The 27,590-nt window shown below is 38.3% G+C and overlaps 1 protein-coding gene across 2 annotated transcripts in view; it reads left to right on the plus strand.

Annotated features, from left to right (window-relative positions):
* LOC139149401 (DNA mismatch repair protein Msh6-like) overlaps nucleotides 1-27,055 on the plus strand; it is a 30,558-nt gene extending 3,503 nt beyond the window's left edge. For both annotated transcript variants that reach the window (XM_070721143.1, XM_070721144.1), the window contains exons 2-6: nucleotides 7,640-7,693; nucleotides 14,567-14,635; nucleotides 16,489-16,573; nucleotides 16,777-16,875; nucleotides 23,708-27,055. In XM_070721143.1, the coding sequence (XP_070577244.1) occupies nucleotides 7,679-7,693; nucleotides 14,567-14,635; nucleotides 16,489-16,573; nucleotides 16,777-16,875; nucleotides 23,708-24,723 (1,284 nt within the window). In that variant the 5' untranslated portion in view covers nucleotides 7,640-7,678 and the 3' untranslated portion in view covers nucleotides 24,724-27,055. The remainder of the gene's footprint in view (nucleotides 1-7,639; nucleotides 7,694-14,566; nucleotides 14,636-16,488; nucleotides 16,574-16,776; nucleotides 16,876-23,707) is intronic.
* Nucleotides 27,056-27,590: the final 535 nt, after the last annotated feature.

A 27,590-nucleotide genomic window follows, 5' to 3' on the forward strand; every position in this document is an offset into this window, starting at 1 on the left:
CGGGAGTGACCTGTAGACTGCTTTGAGGACCTTCTTGTAATCTTTCTTCTCTCGGCGTGACATCAGGGTGAACACTAGGGGGACTTGCTTGACGTTACCGCTGTCACCCTTGACGAACGTATGGATGGAGAACAGCTGATAAAACGGGTGATGGACGATCTTGAAAGTTGCATCTATGTACCAAGACTTCGCGCGGCTGAGGACATCGAGTTGTTCGGTGGGTGTAAAAAACTAAGTGACGGGCACCATCAAGGATGACATCTTTCTGGAGGAAATTCGGCGGGATAAAGTTCTCGGCTACAGTGAATTCTAAATCGGTGGGTTCTGCGGGGCGGAGGTGTTGTCGGAGTCTGTTGGCTTGGCGGATGAGATACGCTGGGTTTGGGCGACTGTGCGTGGGGCGGTCTGCTGTAATCTCGGCGTCTCTTATAAGGATGTCTTCGACGATGTTGGCGGCGGAGCGAAAGACGTCACATCTGGCTGTCTTCTTCATGTCTCGAGTAGCCCTCAGTCTGTGTGAGACACCGGGTTCGGGTTGGTGGCTGTGGCGATGCAGACCGGCAGTAAAGTCGTCGCCATGCTGTAACACTGATGCACGACAAGAAACGGACTTGTTCGTGCGCTTGCTGCACCGCCACGTTATCCGGGATGATGATTTGCTGCTCTTTGCTGTATAAGTGTAACCGTAGCTGTCGACGACCACTGGTTTTCCTCGCTTCGATGCACCTTCTATTACCTCATACGTCGCTGCTACTTCTTCTTCTTCGGGTTGTACATGTTGGAGCGATTCTTCGGGGAGCGTGTCTTCTTGTATCTGCTGGGGCTGGGAAAACGAACATTCGGCATAGAAAGAGACGGGAGTGCTTTCGGCAATGGGTTCGGGGATGGGTGATGATGCTGGAGTGGGTAGTTCGGGGAACGATTGGTCGATGGCGGGTGAAACTGGAAGGGCGACTTCATCCTCTGGTGGAGTGGGTAGTTCGCGGAACGATTGGTCGATGGCGGGTGAAACTGGGAGGTCGACTTCATCATCTGGAGGAATCTGCATATCTTCTTCAGTTACTGTAGTGGGTTCTGGCACGGTGGACGCTGAACATTTCACGCAACGCCAGGGGAAATTATCAATTTCCCCTGTCACTAAAAGCCGATACTGGCGATGATCAACTCCGCTATTACATAGTCTATGTTGCCATCTGAAAATCAAATAAATGACTATTAGTAACACGAAGTATTACTTTAAACGCTATATGAAAATCGCTACTTTTTATTTCAGATGGGATTAGGTACTCAAATACTTTTTTTACGTTGCTTGCGGATAGAATTTCTTTTCCCGACAAACGTACGACAAGGTGTACATTGCTTGCCGGGTAGGAACGGTATATCTCTTTTCTGTTCCGACAAAAGTACGACAAGGTGCATACATTGCTTGCCGGGTAGGAACGGTATATCTCTTTTCTGTTCCTGACAAAAGTACGACAAGGTGCATACATTGCTTGCCGGGTAGGAACGGTATATCTCTTTTCTGTTCCCGACAAAAGTACGACTAGGTGTACATTGCTTGCCGGTATATCCCTTTTCTGTTAATACCGGTATTAGTCGTACGTATAAGAAGTATTTGAGTACTAGTATCCCTTTCCACATACCAACGCATATTTTTTTTTTCAAAACCAAATTTTCATCAAAGACAACATGGAAACCTAATAAATCATAATGCAGGTTTCAATAATATTTGATAACTTCAAAGAATATTTGTGCAAAATTTCATGAAAATGACATTATTTTTTAATTTTATCCGAATTTGTAGTAATTGTCCTTGAAAGTGATTTTTTTTCGTAAAAACCTAAAATTCTCAAAAATCTCGAATTTAAGGATTTTTTGTCATTTTTTAGCGTCAAATGGTGTCAGAAGTCAAAAAAAGTGATTTTTTCATAAAAACCTAAAATTCTCTAAAAATCTCGAATTTAAGGATTTTTTGTCATTTTTAGCGTCAACTCAAGTAAGTTAATGCATGGGTCTAGATCTGTTTGATTTTAAAATGAGTTACGAAGTGATTTTCAACAAGTTTTGGTTCAAATGGTTTGAAATTTCGCCACAGAGTAAATCTCGGTTGATTATAATGAATTTTTATGGTACATGTGAAAATGGGTATATGTCACGTGATCTAATGCCGTTTTCCCGCCAAAAATCATATATTGTTTATAATCACAAATTCCAACCGGTAAATATAAAATTATTCCAATTATTTGTAGTGGATGCTGTAAAACAAGACAAATGCTTGACAGTTTTTCAAATCAGTTTTTTTTTTTTTTATAATTTTTGACAAATCAATCAATTTGCCAAATTTCAATCAAGTCTGACGTAGTTTGATGACAAATCACCGTTTTCGTATATTTCAGCATGTTTGATACAAGGACCCATGCATTAACACACTTGAAAAATGGTGTCAGAAGTCAAAAAGTTATTTTGTAGCCAGAAGGGCCTTTTTCTGATGACATGGCCCAGTTCTCCTGTACGACCAAATTATTACTATGAGACAATTTTGCAAACAATCTAACATTTTCAAAATATTAACCAAATAGTAAAATTGGCGTCACCAAACATCAAAAGTAATCAGTCTACTTCAGTGAGTGGAATTCGGCCAAATCTCATCAAAATTAAACCATTGCACAAATGTTACGTACTTTACAGATTTTACAGGTTTTCTCAACGAGATACATATACTCAAGATCATGCATGGGTGAATTTTGCCACAGTGCACAGAAATTTGCAAGAAATTTCATTTGGATTGACTTTCACAATCTTTCACACACAATTTTTACTAAGTTCATACCTTTATTAATTTTACCAATAATCTGGCAATGTTTGATATCAAACCATTTTTATATTTTGTTGAAAAATATGACAAACAAGCACTCGTGCTTCAAGACTTGAGTATATGTTTACATTTTTATGAAGTGTGGAACAGAAATTGGCAGAGAGATCGAGTTAGACGTTGCACTTCTCTTGAATTTGCTTGACTTGTACACAAATTCGCAGCCGTTTTAGTTAATTTTGTTGACCATGACAAATAATTGAAAAGTTAAGAAAAATCGCTTGAAATGTTTGAATCTGTTAGGCGTACTCATCGAACGTGTAACTTGATCTCTCTATAAAATAAGTAACAATATAATTTCAACATACCTTGAACATTCGTCACAACATAGGGCATGCTGACGGGACGTCACAACTCGGTCGCAGGCAACACACAGAGCTCGGGAAACTAAAGAAGCGGCCATCATGCAAAACAAATTTAGGAATAAACGCACGGTATAAACAGTATGTAACTAGTATATCGAACAGTAAATCAAACGCAGGTTTAGGAACTAGAATATCGAACAGTAAATCAACGCAGGTATAGGAACTAGAATATCGAACAGTAAATCAACGCAGGAGTAGATGTCTTGAGCAGTTACACTGAACTCAGAGTGACAGACCTTTGGTTCGTCTTCAGTACTTATAGCCACTTCTGCATAAATTATCACTTCACTTTTTATTGTTTATTTCTGTCGTATAATTCTGTTCATTTTGTGTACTTGTTATTATGACCGCCTTGTGACCGCCTTACATTATTGTCCCTATTGTTTTCACTTTCATCTCGCCGATTTGCTTTGCGATAATGACAGTAGCGGTACACGTCAAGCGACGTCGTCGTTTTCACACCTCTCGGCTCATTATCGCTCTCCATTGTGTAGGTCGCACAGACTTACCGCCACTCGATCTGTGAACGTGTCATTGAGCCGAGAAAACTTTACGCGATTTTTGGGCCCGACTCGTACTCGTGAATCAAGTTGGCTACCATAGATTTCATTTTATTTCACTATAAATCTCCTTCATTATTATTTTGCCAAAGCATTCATGCCTTTTTATTTCAGTTGGTATTCACGCCCTTTTCGATTCACATATCCAGTGAACAAGGGAAAGCGAGAAAACTGTACGCGATGTTTGGGCCAGATCAGCAGAGTTCACGAAAAGGTCACGGAACTTCTGGTGTGTCTTCGTGATTTTTACGACTCGTTGGGATTGTAGAGTGACCGTGATTTGACACTGGTTTAGAACATGGAAGATTCTAATTTAATGCGGTACATGTTTCGTTTGACGTTCACATTCTGTCTACTGTTAACTTCATATTTTGAGTGAAATAGTAGTATTTACAATGTATAGAGCAAAGAAAACAGGCGACATTGATTATAATTTATTTGTTGGCTGCGTCAAAAATCATAGACACGATGTATACAATTATGCACGTGAAAAAAAAAAAAACATTTGTATTAAACCGGGGTGGCCGGTGTTTTTTTTAAAGAAAACTGAGGAAATTTGGATATGGGACGTCTGTTCTGGGGTCAAACAAGTTCAGCGAGACGTGCATATCATTACTGATCAAGAAAAAGTATCAAAATTTCTGTTAAAAGTTTGTCACATCATACCAACCTCGTCGGGTCAAATAATAAATTCAATTTATTATTTTCTCATGGGAAACTAACAAAAGCAATAAAATGACACCACTATTTGACAACGTGGCAAATTTATATTTATTGCGTTCTATCTTCCTGATGAGAAAAAAAACTCGACACAATAATGAAGGCATGTTTGCATTCACCGACGCGGGGTCAAGTAGACCCAGCGCTTGTAGCAAATCAAGACAAAAGTCGCCAATGTAGCTATGAAATAGATACAAGGGGGCGATGTCGCTAGTAATCGATTTCTTTGAGCAACCCGTCTAAGCTGGCCTCTGCCGCCTTAATATGCAGCGTGTTTGTGACACCGCCGCCTTGTACGCACCGTGTTTGTTGCAGGAACGTGTCGCCGCCCCATACACACTGTATTTAGTTCTCGTAAAGTGTGACATCACACACTGTGTTTGTAATGTCACCCGTCGCCGCCTAATACACACTCCGTGTTGTGTGTGTATGTGTGTGAACGTGTGAAAGCATTTACTATCAGTGTGTTCTATTCAATTTTATTATATTCTACAGCGTTCACCGGCAGCTTCTTCCAGCGTTTGGTTGTCTCAGACGTGCAGATTTCCCTGTAAGAAGACTGAAAAATATTGTTAGGGGAGATTAGTTAGACAGATAAGTATGATTTCTTTAGGGTCCAATTGACTTGGGTTGGGGGTCCAATTGACTTGGGTTGGGGGTCCAATTGACTTGGGTCCAATTGCCCAGGGGTCCAATTGACTTGGGTCCAATTGCCCAGGGGTCCAAATGACTAGAACAAACAAAATCTAAAACTAACAACATAAATCGATCTGAAAGAATCAGAACGTTCAGGTAGCGATAGCAATGTCTGGAAGTCAGCTCATTGAGAAATGTGGTGTCATTCATTTGTTGATAACCAAAGTAAAGTTTGTTCATTTTACTCATCACTCTATTATTAGGTGTCCGTGGGGACTTATAGGTTTGGTCATGTCCTGTGTGCGTCTGTGCGTGCGTGCGTCTGTGCGTCCCTCCATCCATGCGTCCGTCCGTGCGTCCGTCCGTTCACGCAGATATCTCAGAGATGCATGGAGCGATTTCATTCAAACTTGGTACAAGGATTACTTCATATGTCAAACAGATGCACGTCGATTTGCTTTGTGATACGATACAATATGGCTGCCAGGCGGCCATTTTATTACAATTTTTTCATGTACAGAGCCATAACTCAGGCATGTTTCAACTGATTTTATTCAAATTTTGTACAAGGACATTGACCAATGTCATAGATATGCACTTCAATTTTTTTGGTGATATGATCCAATATGGCCGCCGTGCAGCCATTTTGTTACGATTTTTTCATGTACAGAGCCATAACTCAGGCATGTTTCAACTGATTTTATTCAAATTTGGTACAAGGACATTGACCAATGTCATAGATATGCACTTCAATTTTTTTGGTGATACGATCCAATATGGCCGCCGTGCAGCCATTTTGTTACGATCTTTTCATGTACAGAGCCATTACTCAGGCATATTTCAACCGATTTTATTCAAAGTTGGTACAAGGACATTGACTTATCTCATACATATGCATGTCAATTCGTTTTGTGATACGATCCAATATGGCTGCCAGGTGGCCATTTTATTACGATCTTTTCATGTACAGAGCCATTACTCAGGCATATTTCAACCGATTTTATTCAAAGTTGGTACAAGGACTTTAACCAATGTCATACATATGCACCTCGATTTGTTTTGTGATACGGTCCAATATGGCCGCTGTGCGGCCATTTTGTTACGATTTGTTCATGTACAGAGCCATAACTCAGGCATATCTCAACCGATTTTAATCAAAGTTGGTACAAGGACATTGACCTATGTCATACATATGCACATTGATTTGTTTTGTGATACGACCCAATATGGCCACCATGTGGCCATTTTATTACGATTTTTTCATGTCCTGAACTACAACTCAGACATGTATCAAGCGAATTTAGTCAAAAGTATTTTTATCACAGACCTAATGAAGAGGACTCTATCCTCTCTGAGGACCTATAATCAAAGTGCCCATTAACAAGTGGGGACTGTGTCATCAACGATGACTTGTTTTTGAAGTCATGAACTTTATTGATATTCAACTACAAAGAACACTGTCCTCTGAGTCTAAATTTGCAGTAACGTAGTTCTTTTACCACCTCTCCGTGAATTTGAACTGCTTGTAAAACTTGGCAACCAGTCTCTGTGTGTGTCACCATTGAAACTGATAGCTACTGTAAAGATATAAACATACTACATAGTAAATTAGTTTACAGACATCTTGCTGCGTCACCTGCTGTTTTAGTCTGTCTGATGTTGGCGCAAAGTTGTAAAAGTTGACCACTAAAAGGGTAAATTGTTGAGCAAACTGACAAACCTAATTAGGTAGTGTATCAATATCCAGCTGTATCTCATCGTCAAAATCATTGGTGCTGTAACTGTAATTAATTAATCAATGTGTAGACTTCTGGGTCCCTTTAGCTTTTCACTTTCCTTAGAGCTCAACATGCATGAAAAGAAGGATATTGCAGAAAGGAAACTTTAGCATGCTTGTGGATAAACTTTCCACTTTGGATAGTTGTCCTTGTTTGGCACATGTAGTTTTCATTAGTGTGATAATGGCTGTGTGGTCTTAGCAGATGCAGTTCTTTTGGTATACCTTAAATCTGCCCATTATCATGGTGCACCAAATTTGGTATTTCACAGCTGTTGATGGTCAGTTGGGCAACAAATTCACATGCTTATTCTGTCACTGATCGCTGGTTAGTGCATATAGTGCATAACTAGTGCATGATCAACAGATCCACGTTACTGATAGGTGATTTTGTATGTATGGTGATGGTGCAATAATGATAATGATAATGATAAATTTTTCAGTTTTTGTTATTGAATTTAACAACATAGAGCCATGGTTTATGTTCCAGTTTATATATGGCACCAATATTCGATATTATTAGTAAAAATATCAAAAAACTAATTATGACCAGCAGTTCCTCATCAAAACATACTTAACTCATCCTATATCAACAGTGCATACCATACATATTGTACAGGCTGGCAGCAAACCCTGGTGTTTTTGAACTTGCAATAAGTTACTTTTATAGTAAGTTGATATACAAACTAAACATGTCTTTCTCTTTCAGTATTAATCTTGGCTTTGTGATTAATTTACATCAGTTACCATGGTTAAGTCAAAGGTAAGTCACCCATGTAAAGTTAAGCTACAGATAAATTAGGCATTCTGATTATCAAAAAAAAATTACTGATGATAATATTATATCATACAGTAACATGATTCAAAAGTGTCAAGGACACTCTCTAGTTAAGGTTCCAAGACAAGAAATTGACCTTTTTAATCTAATAATTCTCTGATGGTTAATAAGCTCACAACCCCTGTAAATTATACATTTTCTGAAAGCCTAGATACAGGGGAACATTTTGGTAACCACAGTGTCACCATTATTTACATAACTATCACGTGACAGATAAATTGCATAACCTTTCAAAAATCTGTTTTCCCTATATTTTGTCTCAATACTCCAAAATATCTGCAGTGTTTTGCCCAGGAATTGTAAAGGTGGGACACAGTGTCCCATGATTGTTAAAATAGGGGGACACTGAGTTACAATAGGGGGTTAATGTGTGAGCGAAGAATGCAAAGCAAAGTCAAGTCACCAAGGCAGGAAGGTACTGTAAACATGTATGGCTGTTGTTTTCCATCGAAAATTTGATACCATGAATACATACATTCATTTTAAAATTAAAATTGCTGGATGTCTCCTATAATGGTTTGTGACAAAGTAATTTTAAGTGGTTGTATTTACAGTTTTGAATTGTAAAAAAAGACATCGTCATGATAAAATCAATTTCATGAACATTTTTCTTTTATGGGGATTCTTGCCAGTTACTGCATTACATGTGTTTAACAGAAATAAAGAAGATGTTTCATTACACTTATGACTCCAGAACCAGAAGTGGTTGAAGACAATAGTTTTGCACATTGTAACCTGTTTTTTTTTCATTACTGCTATAAAGTTCTCTTCTTTTTTATTATTAGTCCCCGCGGACGAAGTCCGACGGGGACTTATAGATTGGGTCCCGTCCGTGTGTCCGTCCGTCCGTCCGTCCGTCATCAACAGTTTCTCAGACACTGCCAAACCAATTTTGTTCAAACTTGGCACAAAGGCATAGCACTATGACCTACAGATGCACATCGATTTATTTTGTGATACGATCCAATATGGCCGCCAGGCGGCCATTTTATTACAATTTTTACCTTCTCGTGTCTATTTATAGACAGAGAAGGTATTAGAGTTGAAAACCAGTATGCTGCTGTCAAGACTTCCGTCTGTCAAGACTTCCGTCTGTCAAGATCCGTTGACGTCATGCCATTGTGATGGGTCATATCGTAAACTGGTGGGGTTGTTCATGGCTCAGGTTGAGGTGTGGGAGAACGATTTTGAGCTATGACAAAAATCAAAAGGGACTTAGCGGCATAGCCACAGTGTTAAGCCTTTCTCCAAGGTTTCTTAGTTGACTACAATCTATTACAGACTACTGAGCTGACGTTAGGGGTACTCACTTTGTGTTTGCTCACTCTGTGAGCGCTAGTGTTTGGTACTGAGTTGCGTGGATATCCCCTCATGGCCTCACGTGATCTGGGCCTGTTGCATAATCTGCAGAGATGATCATATGCCTCCGAGTCTGAAAACTGTCATTGTGTAAGCCTGTCGGCATTTTCCTTGCATTTTTTCTCATTTAATTTTGCAAAATATCGGCGAGTACCTCTATATTTCAAGATAACCCTTTCTTCCCAATCGTTTCCTGGAGTTTCAGAGTCATATGAACGAAAATGAGTGAAAGTTTTAGACAGGAAAATCGGACGTCGGCCATGTTCAATGTTTACAGTACAATCAGAAGTTTACGTGGAAGAATTAACCAACAAACACTGTTCATGATGCCCGCCCTCTAGAGGCAGACCTTCCAATATATAGTACCACATTTGATGCTTGTGGAAAGCTTGACCACACAATGGAGCATTTAAACTTTTAGAAAATGACAAACTGAATAAAAAGGTATTCAGAAAATGTCAAATACTGAGGAAAAATGCGCAAATATTCAAAATAAACAGGTTAACTGACTGGTCAGCTATAAAAAACAATGCAAATGTTTATGATCAAAAGTTTTTGAGATGCGCACATTTTAACAAATACAGAAATTATTAACATTATAAATATAAGACCAAACTATTTTTTCAGGGATGGGACAGGTTGGAAATGAGGGGTGAGAGACAAAGGCACTCCTATTGCTGCATATGGATGCAGCCACACCATTTCATTTACAGCATACTTATTCAGTGTGTTGTGTTAAAGTTCCATATTGTACTGACTGTCAGACAAGGATAACATAAGCAAATCAAATCAAATTAGAAAAGGATCAATGCTGTTGTGTGGATTTTGCTGAACATGGCTGATTTTAATATTTCGCCCTATATATTTGGTATCCAGCAAAGGCATATTTTGATGTAAAGTCAAAATTAACACTACATTGCTTACAATATATTTTTCCGTTTCTGCATGAACTTTTCTTTTTTAAATTATAGTATATTAGTACTTCAAACAGATTAACAGTTATCGTGATGTCAACCCATAATTTTACATCACAAAGACTGTAATTCTGCCATTTTTTTTTGTTTTTCAGTCATTTTATAAATTTTGCACTGCACAAGATGATTGAACAAATTGCAATGTTTGAATTTGTAAACTCAAAGAATAAAAATCCTTTGGTCACAGATTAAATTATTTTTTGAAAAGAAATTTACTCTTAAACACTGTTAGCATATATTCTTTACACGGTCATGTATTTCAAGGAAAATATGCCTATTAAAAACAGTAATTTCTTCACTTTCAACTTTTTTTCAATACTATGACAATTATCAGCCATGAGGTTATACAAACACAAGACCAGATAAGCGTTTTTCATCATTTCCACAGGACTCTTTGGAAAATCCATTAAAAACAGTTAAAAGTGACTTGAAATGATCACTTGGTATACATTTAATTTACAGATGCCAGGTTGTGTATTTCACATGCACTCAGGTCAGTAAGGAAGTGCGTCATTACTATTTTGGACTGTTAATTCTTATTTCTGAATTATTTAACTTTTTTCCACATTGAACTATCTTTAGGCAGTTTATACTGTAGCTTAGAATTTTTTTGATTGATGTATTTAATCATCTTTTGGTTCTTTGGGTCCATATCCCACCTCATGCCCCTACATCATCAACTATTTACCAACAACTCCATGCCAACAACCAATTACCTGACCTGGCCACACATTAGAGAAGGTACAGCGTCATTGATGGTATTTTTTCATGTACGGAGCCATAACTCAGACATGTTTCAACCGATTTTATTCAAAGTTGGTACAAGGACATTGACCAATGTCATAGATATGCATGTCAATTTGTTTTGTGATATGATCCAATATGGCCGCCAGGCGGCCATTTTATTACGATTTTTTCATGTACAGAGCCATAACTCAGGCATGTTTCAACCGATTTTATTCAAAGTTGGTACAAGGACAATGACCAATGTCATACATATGCATATTGATTTGTTTTGTGATACGATCCAATATGGCCACCAGGCGGCCATTTTGTTTCGATTTTTTCATGTACAGTGCCATAACTCAGGCATATCTCAACCGATTTTATTCAAACTTGGTACAAGGACATTGACCTATGTCATATATATGCATGTCGATTTGTTTTGTGATACGATCCAATATGGCCACCAGGCGGCCATTTTATTACGATTTTTTCATGTACAGCGCCATAACTCAGACATGTTTCAACTGATTTTATTCAAAGTTGGTACAAGGACATTGACCAATGTCATATATATGCATGTGGATTTGTTTTGTGATAAGATCCAATATGGCCGCCAGGCGGCCATTTTGTTATGATTTTTTCGTGTACAAAGCCATAATTCAGGCATATCTCAACTGATTTTATTCAAAGTTGGTACAAGGACATTGACCTATGTTATACTTATGCACATAGAATTGTTTTGTGATACGATCCAATATGGCCGCCTTGTGGCCATTTTTTTTACGACTTTCCATGTCCTGAACAATAACTCAGACATGTATCAAGCAAATTTATTCAAAGTTGGTACAAGGACATTGACTTATAGTATACATAAGTACATTGATTTGTTTCTCGATATGGTCTGATATGGCCACATGGTAGCAATTTTGTTATGGTTTTTTCATGTCGAGAGCCATAACTCTAGCAAGTCTCAACTGATTTTATTCAAAGTTTGTACCTGGACATTGACTTATGTAATACATATACGTGTTGATTTTTTAAACAGTAAGATCAAATATCGCTGCGTGGCGGCAAATTTGTTACGATTTTCTCATGTACTGAGCCATAACTCAGACGTACCGGTATTTCCACCAGTATCATTCAAAGTTGGTACAAGGACATTGACCTATTTCATACATGCTCGTCAGTTGTTTCACGTCATGTAGCAGTATCATGTCAAGTATTGAAGTTTCATAATTAGGTTGATATGTCAGAAATACTGCATCAAATTTCATGAAACTTTGTACAGATGTTAAGCTCACATTGCTTTAACAGTGAAAAAGACATTTATCAGTGTCATTTTAATTAATTTGTAATTGCATATGTAATGAACTTTCCTAATAGAGTGATATATCCACAAATACAACGTCAAATTTGATGAAACTTGATACAGATGTTGATCTCATAGTGTTGTAAATGCTACATTAAACTTTATGAAATATGGTACCGGTTATCTATTAGTGTTAGGATAGAATGAAAAAATGTTTTGCAACATCCTGTCAACTAATTCCCAGTTGACTCATTTAATGACCTTTAGGATAGTGGCCTACATTGGTTTTATGTTTTTCATCACCATGGAACTCATTCTTGGCCATTGAGTGCCATCTGTATCAAAGTATTTTTATCACAGAACCTGTAATCAAAGTACCCATTAGCAAGCGGGGACTGGGTCATCAACGATGACTTGTTGCTCCGATGACTGACACTTTTCCCTAAAAATTGCAAAAATATAGTTTGAAAACACAAATGATCTGAGAGAACTCCTTGATCCTCATGATAGCAATAGCACATTGCAATAACGCTGTTTTGACAAGCTAGGTTGTTCTTGTTAAGATCAGCTACAATCGAACTAGGGGGTCTTGACTATATAAAGAATATCAGCATGGTGACCTTGATCTCTCTGGCTTGCAGACCATCTGAGAGTTGTATGAAACTCCTTCTGGGGAAATTTGAGGCAAATTACTACGTTGAAAGTCAGAGATATAGTGTTTCAACAAAATTGTGGGGTTGATGATATTTTTAGGTGAAGTCATGAGCTTCCGGTATATCAAATACATGTGCAGTCAATTCCGTTTGATGCCATGTAGTGATGTACCCTGGCTAGTATAGTGACTGAAAATTTGATTCTCCGTACTTCACTGTACTAGCATATCTTTACAAGCAAACGTTTCATTCAAAGTTGGTGGTCAATAAAATTTGCTTTGTGAAAAGTTCGTGGTTCTTTTTACAAGCCTTCCGCTTCCGAAATCATTGTCTGGTTATCGGGATCGTATGTGGCCCGGTATTTGAGTTTGTCCCCAAGGCTGCATGGCCCAGTGGTCGGACGCACACATCGCCTTGCTCATACCATGAATCGTAGACTGTAATGACTAATTGATTTTCCAATAATGTTTACACTGTTGCGAAAAAATAGACCAAATTTTAAATGTTTCATTGTCTCAATAGAGAAGCAATAACTGTATGGGCTATCAAGTGTGTAATTTGGTAGCTAAAAAAGTAGTCTGTCTGTGGACGCTGGACTTAAAATTCTAGCCCTGATTTTAGTGCGTCCCTGTGACCCATGTCCGGTATTTTTGCGGGACATTGTTGCTAATTTTGCGTCAAAAGACGCAAGAACGCACTCTGGGCAAAACACTGTATCTGACTCAAACTTTCTGGAATGCAAGCTGTCACAACGTTCTTCCAAAGTGTGTCTCAGATTTTTTATATCTTGCTTAGTTTCTTTTGGAGCACAATTTTAAAGAAATCAACTAGAGTTAAATTCACCGCTCTGAAAGCTTACACCCACACAAATTTCAGCCTTATATCTCAAAGCATTGAAACAAAACATACCAGTAGGGAAAACTGATTTTTGAAAGGTTATGCAAATTACCTGTCACGTGATAGTTATGTAAACAATAGTAACACAATGGTAATCAAAGTGTTCCCCTATATCTAGACTTTCCGAAAATATGTAATTTACGTGGGTTTTTAGCTTATTAACTAGTGGAGAATTGTTAGCTTAAAAAGGTCAATTTCTTGTCTTGGAACCTAGTGTTGATAATTCTTGCATTATTATGTCCTCATGATTGGCTGAGATACACTCACCTTATTGAATGTAATTGATACCAGTGCATGTCCGGGAAGACTTGCCCTGTCGTGTGCAGTGATAATGCCCTGCACCCATGTCTTAACCTCCCACACTCATCCTGCTCATGCTCTGTATTTGGAACATTCAGTCCGAAGCGTCCCAGTGACATTTGCTAGTTGGTTTACTGGGCATAATTTCTGTACTTGGGGTGCTGTTCTAAACATGCAAAACTTCCTACCTTGCTGTAGATTTTCAAAATATCAGGTTTGATGCAATAAAATGATAAACATGAAGTTCAGGATAGTGTTCAGGATTTTCAGCCTACCTGCATGCTGGTTGAGTCTCGCAGAGTGTAATAGTAAAGTTGCCAAATTCAAAGGATGTATCATTGTTATTATTATCAGAAAGAATACTCTGATTAATTGTATGTGTGCATCAAATTTGCATCTATGAATATAGTATGTCTGCACATTTATGTGCATGTTTTTGAATTTTGATGTACATATGCCCAGTGTGTTTGTTTACCTGAAAGTTCATATACTCTGAAACAAATTTGAAAGAAGAGATGTTTACTATATCAGTTGTATCTTTTTCCATTAAGTAATGGTTATATATTGTCAAATTTTAAAGGGTGCAGAACCAACAGAAAAGAGCAAGAAAATACAGCTTCAAAGACAGTGGCCTCAACTTGTGACCAAGGTTTGTTAGTCCCCACGGACACCATCCGGGGGGACTTATACGTTTTGTCATGTCCGTTCATGCGTGAATGTGTCTGTGTGTCCGTGTGTCTGTCCATTCATGCAGATATCTCAGAGATGCCGGGAGCGATTTCATTTAAACTTGGTACAAAGATTATTACTTATGTCATAACATATGCGTGTCGATTTGTTTCGCGATCCAATCCAATATGACCGCCTGGCAGCCATTTTGTTTCCTTATTTGTTGTCAGTGCGTATGTTCAATCAAATTTCTTAGTGATGCTGGGAGCGATTCCATTCAAACTTGATACATGGATTACTCCACATGTTATACATATGCACATTGATTTTTGTTTTGATCTTTTCTAAAATGGCCGCGTGGCGGCCATTTCGTTTCCTATATTTGATGACCATGCGTCCGTTCACGTAAATTTCTCAGCGATGCCGGGAGCGAGTGCATTGAAAGCTGGTTCATATATTAATCCCTATGTCACATATTTGTGTAAAGATCCGATCAAAAATAGCGTGTGACAGCCGTTTTATTTCCTGTATTTGTATCCATCCACAGGGTCTCCAGGATTCATCCACAGGGGCTCAAGGATGGCCAATTAAAAGATAATTAAGAATAATGCTATGTCCATGCATAGGGGCTGATGAATGCAGATATCTCAGATATGCCTGTGCCAAATTTTTTTAAACTTAGTACAAAGATACTACACTATGGCATACATATGCAAGTCGATTTATATTGGTGTGGCATGCATAATTAATGCTAATTTGCATAATTTGGGATTAGAGTGCTGTTTCTGGTACAACTGTGCCAAATTTGATGAAACTTTGTACAGATGTTTTTCACACAGAGTTTTAATATCACACATTGACATATGTCAGTGTTGCACAAATTGATTGCTTATTTGCATATTTGATGAATTTTTATAATTAGGGTGATATCTAGGTGATGAAATGTGATACAGGTGATAATCTGTCAGTGTTATAATTGAATGAAAAAATGATTTGCAACATCCTGTTGATTAATTACTACTTAAGTCATTTTTGTAATTAGGGTGGCAGCCCAGATTGATTTTATGTTTTCACCACCATGGAGCTCATTCTTGGCCATTAAGCCTCATCTGTATTGCAGTACTTTTAATCACAGACCCAGTCAATGAACAGGACTCTATCCCTGCTCTCCAAGGACCTGTAATCAAATTACCAATGAACAAGTGGGGACTGTGTCATCAACGATGACTTGTTAACGTAAAAGTTTGTTTGAGTTTAATCATATAAACAATACAGTCAAAATAGTGGTACAGAAATGTGAACAGTGATAATATCCACACATTGGAACAATACAAAGTTTGTATTTGTTATGAAAATCTTACATGTGTTTGACCATAGACCCCCCGAGGCTATATGGTTAGACCAAATCTGGAACATTACTTTTTTTATGACCAAAAATTTACATGTATGTCATCCGTTTGACCAAGTGGACAATCATACACGCAGTCAAACTGAAAGTACTTTGCCGTCTGTCACAGTCTGTCTTTGTCTCCATTGTCTGTGTGTGACTGTGTGATCTGACTTGCTTCAGCCGTAGACCCTCGAGAAAAACGAGGGTCTATGCTTCAGCTAATATAATACAAGGACTATGTACTATGGCGTTTTTGTACCCATTGTATTGCATTGTTTTATATATGATTTATGTTTCCAATAGCTATTATTAAGATAACTGTGGTTATAAACTGATTTGTTTTATCACTGACCATCAATACAGGAGACTTCAAAAATATTTTCTTTGACATGAAGCCGTGCATTAATATTGATATTAATAATTTGGGGTTTTTTTTATTGTAGGTAGACAAATGGCTCAATTTGGCGAAACAGTCAAAACCATCACTTGTGGTGATGTTCTGGAATGGAAAGGAAGTTGTGTGGTCTGGTAAGTAATGAATTAAACAACTGTTTAGGTGTTTACACATCAAACAGTAATATTCCCATCTAAGTCAGGAAGATGTGCAACACAAACTGTCAATGTCGTGGCAGACTTTGAAATCAATGTGTTAAAATTTGTTCTTAATTCTTTACCTTCTAGGCATACATTCAAATGCCAAATAAGCTTTCATTGAAATTTATCAAATACAGGTAGTAAACATTTGAAGACATTTGCTGAAGATCCTGTGATAATTGAGAAATTTAAATCTGTAGCTCTCAATGGAGGTTTACCATGTGTAGAACAGGATGGTAAGTACTCTTTTGTTATATAGACATAATATCAGTCTGCTAGCCTTACTGTTATTCTTTTATAATCTTTTACTTCTTATTCACTTGTCTTTCTGTGTGTCTGTTGGTGTCTCAGGATGGATAGATGTATGTACACAAATTTGAAACCATTGGATATATCATTGGCTGCTTTGACAAGCTATACACTGGTGCAATATCTGAATGTTGCCCTGCACACATGCATCCAGTCACAAAATACAATATAACTTCAATAAAAGGTGTATGAAACAAATGAGTCTTTGCCCAGTTTGAAAGAAATGTTACGCCCTGGAAAATCCATATGCAGCACCCACTATGGCCATCATTCTCTGTATGTTCTGGGCTAGGGCTTGGCATTTGGCTTAAGGTTTATTTTTACCACAGATGCAGTTCTGGACGAAATTTCCATTTTTTTTGTGTACTACAACTTCCCTAAAGCACCTTGCTGACTTTAATTTGTTGTTTGAAACTTTATGCCGAAATGATATGAAATTCAACCATATGTTATCAAGGGAGTTACCTTGTGAAAATACTACTGCTTACTGTGTTACCTCAAGGTCTGGTGAAACACCCATGGTGAAAATTGACAGAAATACCCTTGATGGTGTATAGAACAGTAATGTTCATTTCAGTTATCGTTTAGCACAAGATTATTACATGTAGTATGACAAAGGAAAAATGCAGTGTGGGCGTATCCCCCAACTGTGTCCAGTCGACTTTTTTCGCGTTTCTGATGTTTGCCTGACGCCATATCTCATAACGGGAAGTAAGTATTTCACACCTTTGTAAGCTCCCCATGGGGAGTAACCTCTAGAGTTTCTGTTTACGTGATTAGTATCATACTAAGAGTTTACGTTAACGCTGGCCACACTGTCAAAATATGATGAAAACTTGAATGTGGCAAAAATTCTATTAAAACAATTCGCCATGTGTGTGAATAAAAATTTTGACATGAAATTTCGGTTTCGCGAGCCAATAAAGCTACAAGTTTTGCCCATTGATTGAAGCGAGCAACACTTCCAGGTTGAAACCGAGGCAGTCAGGGAGCAATGCCCATCAGAGGGTGTATTTGCCACAGTCACTTGTGGTTTGTATATGATGACCGCTGCTGTGTGGTATGCATTATCCGTACCACACAGCAGCAGCCATGTATCAAATCACAAGTGACTGTGGTAGTGACGTATTGGATGTGTTGGCGTTGTCTATCCACGGAGGCGTCATGGGCACGATCTTCCCGGGGAAGAAGTCCACAATGGACTTAAATCAAGACAAGTTCCTGCGTTTAACAATTAAAGCAGACAGCACTTGCAGCATACTCTTTAGGTTGAAGAATGTTCTTCAATTGACGTAGCGCTAACGGGAGAGTCTACCCAACAGAAACCGCACATAGAAATATAAAAAAATTTAGCACTTGTGCGTACTTTTATGTTGCAATTGTGTTGCGAGTGTAACAATATTGCCCCTGGAAGCTATTTAGTCTGTGGAACCAGGTTGATTTCACCAGACTTTAAATATGCAATTGAGAATTCACAGTCAATACAACAATGTTAGTATGTGCCAAGAATTTTTGTCTCTTTTTGTCTTTTTTTGCTCTTAAGTAAACTGAGGAAAACACTGAAAATGCATAATTTTGACTTTCAAGATTTAGTTGACATAACGGAATTTAGTTGACATAACGGAATACGACTACATTTAACTTTAAACAGGAACCTCCCCTATAAATGCCGGATTACAGTAATTCGATGCAAATGTCAAAAAGCCACGCTACTGATCGAATGTGCCGTGTTTGGTCCAAGAATTGTGTCATTTTACCGTGTTCAAGCTGTTTGACGTCACCAAATGTCGCATATATTGTCTATGAATATACAGCGAATACAGTCTGGTCGAAAATAAACTTTGAAAATGTCGTAATTTTTGTCAGAGCCGGCATATATTTTCAACAGCGTGTTCCGGAACGAGCATTTGACCCCCATTTGCAAATGTCACGACACTGTCAATCATGATTATTCAAATTTATCACGTGGTCAGAGCGATGTTTACCCCACTGGCCAAGACAAGTATAAGCACCGACTTTATCAGAGCAATGCAATTAGATAAAGATTACAAACAACAAATACTAACACGCATACATGTACGTACATCCAGGGAAGGAGTCAACGATACACGGTTTTCTCTTTTTTGGAGTATGTAGTGGTCCTGAAAAAGACCGTTTGACATTTGGTCCTGACAAGGGCCGTTTTTGTGGTTATAATAGCACCTGCGTCCCAAATAAGGAACGCCTTGGGGATTTGGGTATAAACCTCGAACTTTGGTCAGCACCCAGTCGCGCATTTTCCTGCTGGTGAAGACTTCGTTTCTGTTAGTCAAGGCATGGCATTTCTTCTTCAGATATCTTGGGTCTTTCCAGCCTTGCTATTTGTCTATCAACCGCCAAAAGTCTTTTTACATGCTTCTTCTCAGGCCAGGGTTGTGATGCGAAGGAGCCATTTCTGCTCCCTTGCTGTGACGCATGGCTGGCGAAACAATGTTGACATTCGTGCAACCCTTCATCTTTCTGTATTTCTGGCGTTGGCACTTCCGGAGGAGGCAAAATCTCTGTCTGCACTACGTTTCCATCTGCCTGTCTCTGTACTTTACTTGAGCGTTGATCAATAAGACAAAGCTCCCATCCCGATCGAGCAAAGAAAGCGCGGGTTGCTTCCTTTTGATCTTCGGATAGGAAAACTGTGTGTGGGATAGGCATAGTCGTAGTTGTTACCGTTGCAAACGACCAACAAGAAATGACGCTGAAACTACTTCCCAACGGCTAGCTAGTCATCAATATTCATGACAAAGACGACGCACAATAAATCACACTATAAAGGTGCTAACAGCTGCGGCTTGGTCATGTCTACAGACAAATAGGAAGCACTTTCTGCTCTGTCGACCTGCCAAATCGCTTTTTTTTTTTCATTTCTTATTATTTCGCTGATATCTGTGAACATAAATGAGATGTCGGCGTATTATAGATAACTCTACACTAAAATCACAGTTCCTAAACATATCCATGACTTTGTCATGCGAACAATGCGTAAAATTTTCGCCTTTGGACGACGGCCCCAGGACCCCACCAGAATGTCGTCCGTTTTTTTCACACTAAACGGACAGCAAAGGGAGATAATGTACTGCGCAACTTTTCTATGCTTCTTCCTGTGACAAGACATTTGGGTGCTAAAAGGCTTGAAAATTGTTCTGATATCACTCTTGTCATTTCCATCCACCAATGGCAAGTGCAAAACAAGTGTACAGTCTTAGTTCTGTCAAAGATCACGTGTTCGAAATGATAGGAAATTATAAGAGGTCGTATCACGGCTCCTTGTCACACGGAGTTTGACAGTGTAAGCTTGATGATAGAGTAGATAATGTCGAAATGAACAAAAATTGCCTGTTTGCAATTGAGAGTATGTGACGTCAGGGCTTGACATAAAAGTTGCTGGTCTTGAATCTTAGACGATGTCACCGAAATCACCCTAAATGGTTGATAAAATGTGATCTCAGGGTCAAAGTTATGACCCTATTTAGGTCTCAGTCAGGTATACATCCGACATTGTAAACAAATATTGCTGATAAAGCCAACGGCGTTGTACCTTTATGGAATTTTCATATGCCCACAATATTCAACATAGAAACGTGTTACTTTGCAGCAACAGGTTTTTAGATATTTGGCCATGTACTGCAAAAAACGGAGTCAGCTTGGACTCTTTGTTGTGCTGCGCAAGAAAAACGTATATACTATAGCCACTGATATGACGTTTTTTTCAGACAGAGCATCCAAGTTAAACCTCATTGAAGGTACAACGCATATTCACAATCAATTCCACAAATAAAACAAAAGATTCAGTTTGTATTCTTATTGTAACAAAAATTGCTTATGATGAGTTGAGAATATAAACCAAAAATACGGTAAATCCTGAAAGAGCTTGAACGGTGCGGTATCACGTTTCCTATATCTGCGCCTATACACACAAACTTCCTTGTTCAATCGAAGTGGTTGCTTCAGCGAAGCTGGGGCAGCATTAGCCCTAATATGACGTTGTGTAGTGGGAGGCCGTATAACGCTGGGAACAAACAGCATGGTATGCAGGGATAGGGCAGCATCAACCGAACAAACATGGCAGCATGTAGCTCAATATAAATCAGATAAATTGCTACCATCGTTATTGCCAGTATACACCTTATCCTTATTATTCGGTACCACCGTCATCACCGTACGTCTATTAGAAACATGAATGAGAGATCAGACGATACAGGAGAGCGAATGATACAGAAATTGTTTGGAAAAAATCAGAACTAAAAGTTATGTCATTTATGTATATTGAAACTTTGAATATTGCTTTGGTTGTTGAAATATCCGAACTTCACCACGACGCTGTGACGCAAAAATGACGTAAAAAACAGCAAGTACCCGGATGACCCGCGGTCGAGAAGACTCGGAGTCATGCCTACACCATGGCGGGGCTGACCTTTTTATTACCCGCATAGACGCACGCCACGGAAAGCTGCGTTTCCACAGCTAGCCTAGCCTACACCATGGACACATCCATGCCTACACTGAAAGATCATTTTCGGCAAGTATATTAAAAGTGATCGTATCGTCAATCGCGTCTTCGATATTGCCCCAGAAAATCCTTTAGACATCAATCTTTTTCTAATTTAGTTTTAGTGTTTTATTTCCTGAACCCAAAAGTAAGTGGCAAATTGGTTTCTGTTACCGTATATTTGAGACCATGTGCACTATTGTTACTATTGGCACATCTTTGAAATTCAGTACTAGTGCAGCACCCCGGTGGTGGCAGTCCCCAGGTTGGTGGGTACCCATGCGCGTTACCAAATTCTCGGAAAAGGGGGTGTTTTTCTTCAGTCATCTCGGAGATTCTAGGTCTGTGAAATCGAGAAAAAGGGGTACTTTTTCAGAGTAACCTCCGAGATTAGGGGTAGTCCTTTCATAATCTCCCTAGGACACTAAATCTGGTCTAGTCTCACTCACAAAGAAAATGAAAAACAGTACTGTACGTGACTAAAATCAGGTGAGGACAAACATTTGTGATGTATGTACATGTATCAACAGGGTCAACCCTGGAAGTCAACATACTAACCTCCTAGATTTCGAATATAAGGGTTTGTTTTTTACAGCTAATTTCTCCCAGATTTGCCCCAAATAGGGGGTGTTTTTCTCAGAAATATTCTAGGAAAGGGGTACTTTTCAAACTTGGGTAACAAGCATGGGTACCAACCAACCTGGGGACTGCCACCGCCGGGTGCAGCACTGCTTTTCTAGTCATTTGCGTCTGTCACAGCCAGTCGATCCGTGTCAACAAATGTTACTAGTGATTGACGAAAAGCGGGCAAATACGCATCTGTCTTTTCATTTTCGACAGTGTCGAAAGGTTATCAGGCTTCGGAACTTAAGTCACCAGATAAACGAAAAATGCAAAAACTGCATGGACAGACAAGCGTCATTTGTGATAGACAACTCGTGACGGCGATGTATCCGAACAAGCTTACTCGCGCGATCGCGGCGAATACACCACGGCGTCATGAAAATTGAAATATCAACGCTCGGATTTACAGTATTCCAAGTCTAAGATTCAATGTCAATGGAAAACTTTAAGTTCTGTTTATCACAAAATTTATGCATCGTTCGAATTCCTGTAGGCCTATCCATGGTATCTCTGCTACCTCCATGGCCTATCGTATCATATGCAGTCAAAGTTTACGTAATACCTCAACGTACATTTCATCCCAATTACGTCACCCCAGGGTCAAAATCCTGCCAGTGACAGTCACGCTTTACTTATAGTCGGTGTTGTGTCCCATTGTTTGTGAATTTGCAGCAGTTGTCGGACGCTGCCAGCGCTGTTTATGTTTTCAGATAGAAGGCGAAAAGGTTGCCTTTGATTCATTCCTTATAACAACTGAATTAGTTATACATAAGATATCATCATGCTGTAGTATACAACGAAGTTTTAGTCGACGTTCACTCTGACTGCAGTCACGCAGACCTCATGCTTGGGACCTCAAGTTGGATGGGGTTTACTGCGGCCATAAAATGATCGCGTTCAGTGTATTTTACCCGTGGAGACAAATCCCTTGTTCAGGTTTCCATTACATTTAGACAGAAGGTGATAATTGAATGCTCTAAATCCCTCTTAATCAGTAACAGATAGTGTTTACCCCTGCATTAACCATCATCCACACGTGACTACGAAAAATCCCGCCCAGTGTATGTAAATTGTGAGCGTCATGAATAATCGCTCTATTGTGCGCCCACGGTCCTGTAAGTTCCTGTTTAACTTTAATGGGCTCCAATAATTTTTACAGTTCAACAGTTATTGAAAAATCATATGCCAACTCTTCACGCCTCAAACAATACACAACAACTTACTTTATCTGATCTGATTGCAGAATTTTGTGACCAGTTTTCTCAGTGATCAATTGCTCCCTGACTCTCCAGCAAACAGATGAATGGTAGCAGCAGCATGCAGATTGTGATTGGTGCAATGACCTACAATTCCTGCTTTTTTGAGTAACAGCATATGTTTGTTTTCCCCTGGACCTGAGAGTCTCTTCTAAACAGTATGTTGTCATCCCCTCCATCCCCTCCTCTGACCTACAGCCTTGCAAAACAGACTGTTTTGGGGAGATGATGTCATCCAAATATGGGCAGTCAATATGTGCATACTGTTTGGAGCTGAGGCAATGAGATGCTTCAGAAGTTTTATCATGTAATGTTTCTCATACACCTTTTGCTTTCTTTTTCCACCATTCTCTGCAGTCGCTGCTGAACTGCTGCAGCCGATAATGGATGGATTTCAGGAAGGGCCTGTTGTAGAAGTTGAGAGTGTACCGTGTATGACAGAGCCCTCACCCTCCTCAACAACTTCATCAACATATCAGCAGAATTCAACTACAACAACGCTGAATACAGGGTCACTGAGCAGTGTTGTGGAAGTTGAGAGTGTACCGTGTATGACAAAGCCCTCACCTATGGCAACAACTTCATCAACATATCAGCAGAATTCGATTACAACAACGCAGAATACAAAGTCAACGGACAATACAGAACAGGGGCAGCGAAGAGCACAACAGCAGAGCTCAATAATATGGCAACAGAGCACATTAGAGCATGACTATTCTACCAAGCAGAATGTAGCTAATGCAGCACCATTGAGTACTGCAAAATACATCACTGTAAGATCACTTCACTGTGAAGGACAGCTTTCTTGGACTGATGATCAAATTCGTTGTCTAATTGATCTTGTTAAAAGGCATTGTACTGATCTGAATCGTTATAAAGTAAAGATGGAAGCGTGGCCAAAAATATCAAGTGAGATTAATAAAGCATATTCTCTAAATACTACTGACAAGAAATGCAGGAGTAAGTGGCAAGCATTAAAAAAAAAGTACATAAATCACATCCAGTGTTCAAATGAAAAGGGCAAAGGTCAATGTAAATTTCCATATGAAGATAAAATGATTGATATCGTTAGAGATGACCCCACTTTCAAGCGATTGCTCACAGCCAGTAGGCAAGCTCCTCTGAAAAATACTGAAGGTACAGTTACTGTGACAGAAAGAGGAGTTGTTGATGATGATGATGATGATGATGATGTTGGTGGTGGTGATGATGATGTTGGTGGTGGTGATGATGATGATGATGGTGATGATGATGATGATAATGATGGAGATGGAGAAATCAGTTCAACTGCACCACCAAAGAAAAAGAAGAAAATCAGTGATGAAGTGAAAGAGTTATACAAGAAAGTAATGCGGAAGTCATTGGGGTATTGAAACAAATGCAACGTGACAACAAAAAACTACTTACAAAGCTCATCGATAAATTATAATATAAAAACCATCTGAAATTATTTTTTTTTATGCTGATACAGAGTTATCCATCGACCCATAGTTCTTTACAGTTCCAATCACCTGTATATGCAGTTTCAAATCAATAATGTTTATGCATCGGACATTTTTTATTTTTAAATGGACAGCAGCAGTCAGTTTCAATTATTTTTCAGGTGTTTCTGTCAATTGCGTTGTCCTCTTTGCAAAAGTAACAAGGGAAAAAGATAGGTTTTGATGAAAAGATAGGTTTGATGAAACTCCATTTAAATGTCAGCAATATCAGTGTTTCTTATGGTATAATTTAAAACTGTGACCTTGCACCAGGATTTTGTAATATACCTACGTACCCCTAAAAAGAACAAGAAACTACAGTTGATAAATAGAAAAGTACAACTTAGTTTATCAAATGTTAGTTATCAAATCTTAATCTGTGTTTAATATGTAACTTCATATGATGCTATTTACATTTCACTGAAGCTGCCAACAGCCTCAGGCTTGTATGTTAGCAAATGTATGATATTCCAGTTAATATCGTTTGGACATTTATTTTATGGGAGTGATGCAACACAAACTGTAATACACTGAAATTGAGATACTGCAAACCTAAGGAAGCAAAGCAGTACTATATGTATACAAACTCAACACATGAATTAGATGTACTGTATATCTTCATGCTCTCCAGATTGAAAGATCTGTTGCTCAAGGCAGGGCTGTAAGAGGAAGGGTACAACCCTGCTTTGGTCGGAGTGACTGATCTTCCAGTTGACATGATCATGTTTTGAAAATTGACCAATAAAGCAAATAGTGTGTCACTGTTTACAGGTTAGGACCATCACCAATATATTACTCTTGGTGCTGAACAGCCTTGAGACAATTACTGTATCATTATTTGACATCATCCTCATGAAATTCTTCAAGAAGTTCTCCATGACGCAGATGTTATGCATCACACAGGCAATGACTGTACCCTTTACAGTAAATTTAATGTCTGCAGGCAAAGAAATCTTACAGTTTCCTGAATCTATCCATCAACTTTACTAAATGCACTCTCTAGCACCTGTCTGACCCCACTTTGTTCAATGTTGCATATTCTTTGCCTCTTGTAAGGTTTCCATAATTCTTGAAGGATGTTATAATGAATGGTGTCAGAAGCTACACACTTTTACCTACCAGATGTTTTTCAGTAAGAAAAGTGCTCATTACTCGGTACAAGGTGAAGCAGGAAGTTCCTCAAAACAAGTGTACCATGGCAACTCTAAGGCAACGTATAAATTCCCTTCAAAATTATGGAATGATACTTCTTATTCTTTGTGTAAGAAGCTGGATGGATGTGCTGTAATTTTTCCCATCAAAATTTTAGTGCAACATTTTACAAAATTTTTTGAATTTTTTTGAAATGTTTTTGATAATATTTGATCAAATGGAAATCACATTTCCTTTGCTACAGTTCTTTATCAAAATTTTGGCATAAATCTGATTAAATTTGACTGAGGTATATTCTGTAAAGTTGACAAAAATTGATTTTGGCGCTCAAAGATGCATCCCATCAACAGCCACTAATAGAGAAAGGGAAGAGGGAGATGTCACTGAAAACATCTATGGTAGGTTAAACATCACCACTGTTTGGTCATACAATATAGAATGACACAAGTTTATCAAAAATGATGTCAGATATTCTTGACAGCGCAAGTCTGGATCTGGAGACTTCATAGGGATGTGAAATCAACATAAAAGTTATGCTGTTCCCTGAAAAAGAAAAAAAAAATTTCAAAAATATTTGTGTTACATATACATGTATTCTATAATCAACAAAAGAGTCAACAAAATTTGAAAATATTGTCAAGAAATTTAGTTTTTAAACAAGCTTAGTTAAAGGATAAGCAGTGAGATGTTAAAAATTTCCAGTTTGTCAAGAAATATAAAACTTTGAAGAAATATCATAGAAATATATCTTGAAGTTATGGATACTTGTTACAGCAAAAAACCACTCCTGTTGATGATCCAGCTGCTAAAGTGGCAGTGATATTTATAATAAGGAACAAATTTGCTGATCTTTTGATGTTATTTTGGTTATTTTTGCAGATGCTTCTTTGTTTCATGAACTATTTGTTGCTATTAAAGTGTTCACCACACATCCTGAATGTAGTGTCATGAACGTTGGCAAGTTTAAAAACAATAAAAAGTTCAACTTATCTTATTAAATATTTCAAGTTGTATTTTCAACAATCCAACAAACAACTTGTGACATGAAATAAAGTCTCACAAATAACATCTAGACATAAACTTTTCCCAGAGTGTTTGTGATAGAACAAAGCATTGTATCTAAGTATTTCTTCATACTTGTGATTTTCAGTTGTTCATATGTATGGTCATGTGATTTTTAACAATATATTGGTCTGTCATACCTTACTTATTAACCATCACAGAAAAATCAACAATTGCATCCCTTTATACAGTATTCATGCAAAGCTCCAGACTGGGGCAGATCATCAAACTCCATTACAATAATTCTGTAATAGGCTGAATTGTGATGAAGTTCCAATACCACCATTTGTAAAAAAATGTTATTGCCTCGGAAATTACTCATTTTGCTACCACCAATGTTGTTTCAAACTGCAAAATTCGCAGGTCAGAGGACTTGACCATAATCTGCAGTAATAAAGATATATGCACAAAGCCAAAATTTGTCTGAATTTCTCATGGCAGCACCAAATCTTGCATGTTAAGTAACAGACCTATATCTCGGTCGCTGATTTCTATCCCTTCCACATGATTGCAGTAAGTACAGGTGATGTTCTCTGCACATGAGT

The sequence above is a fragment of the Ptychodera flava genome, chromosome 14 (assembly GCF_041260155.1).
Source record: "Ptychodera flava strain L36383 chromosome 14, AS_Pfla_20210202, whole genome shotgun sequence".
NCBI classification, from domain to species: domain Eukaryota; kingdom Metazoa; phylum Hemichordata; class Enteropneusta; family Ptychoderidae; genus Ptychodera; species Ptychodera flava.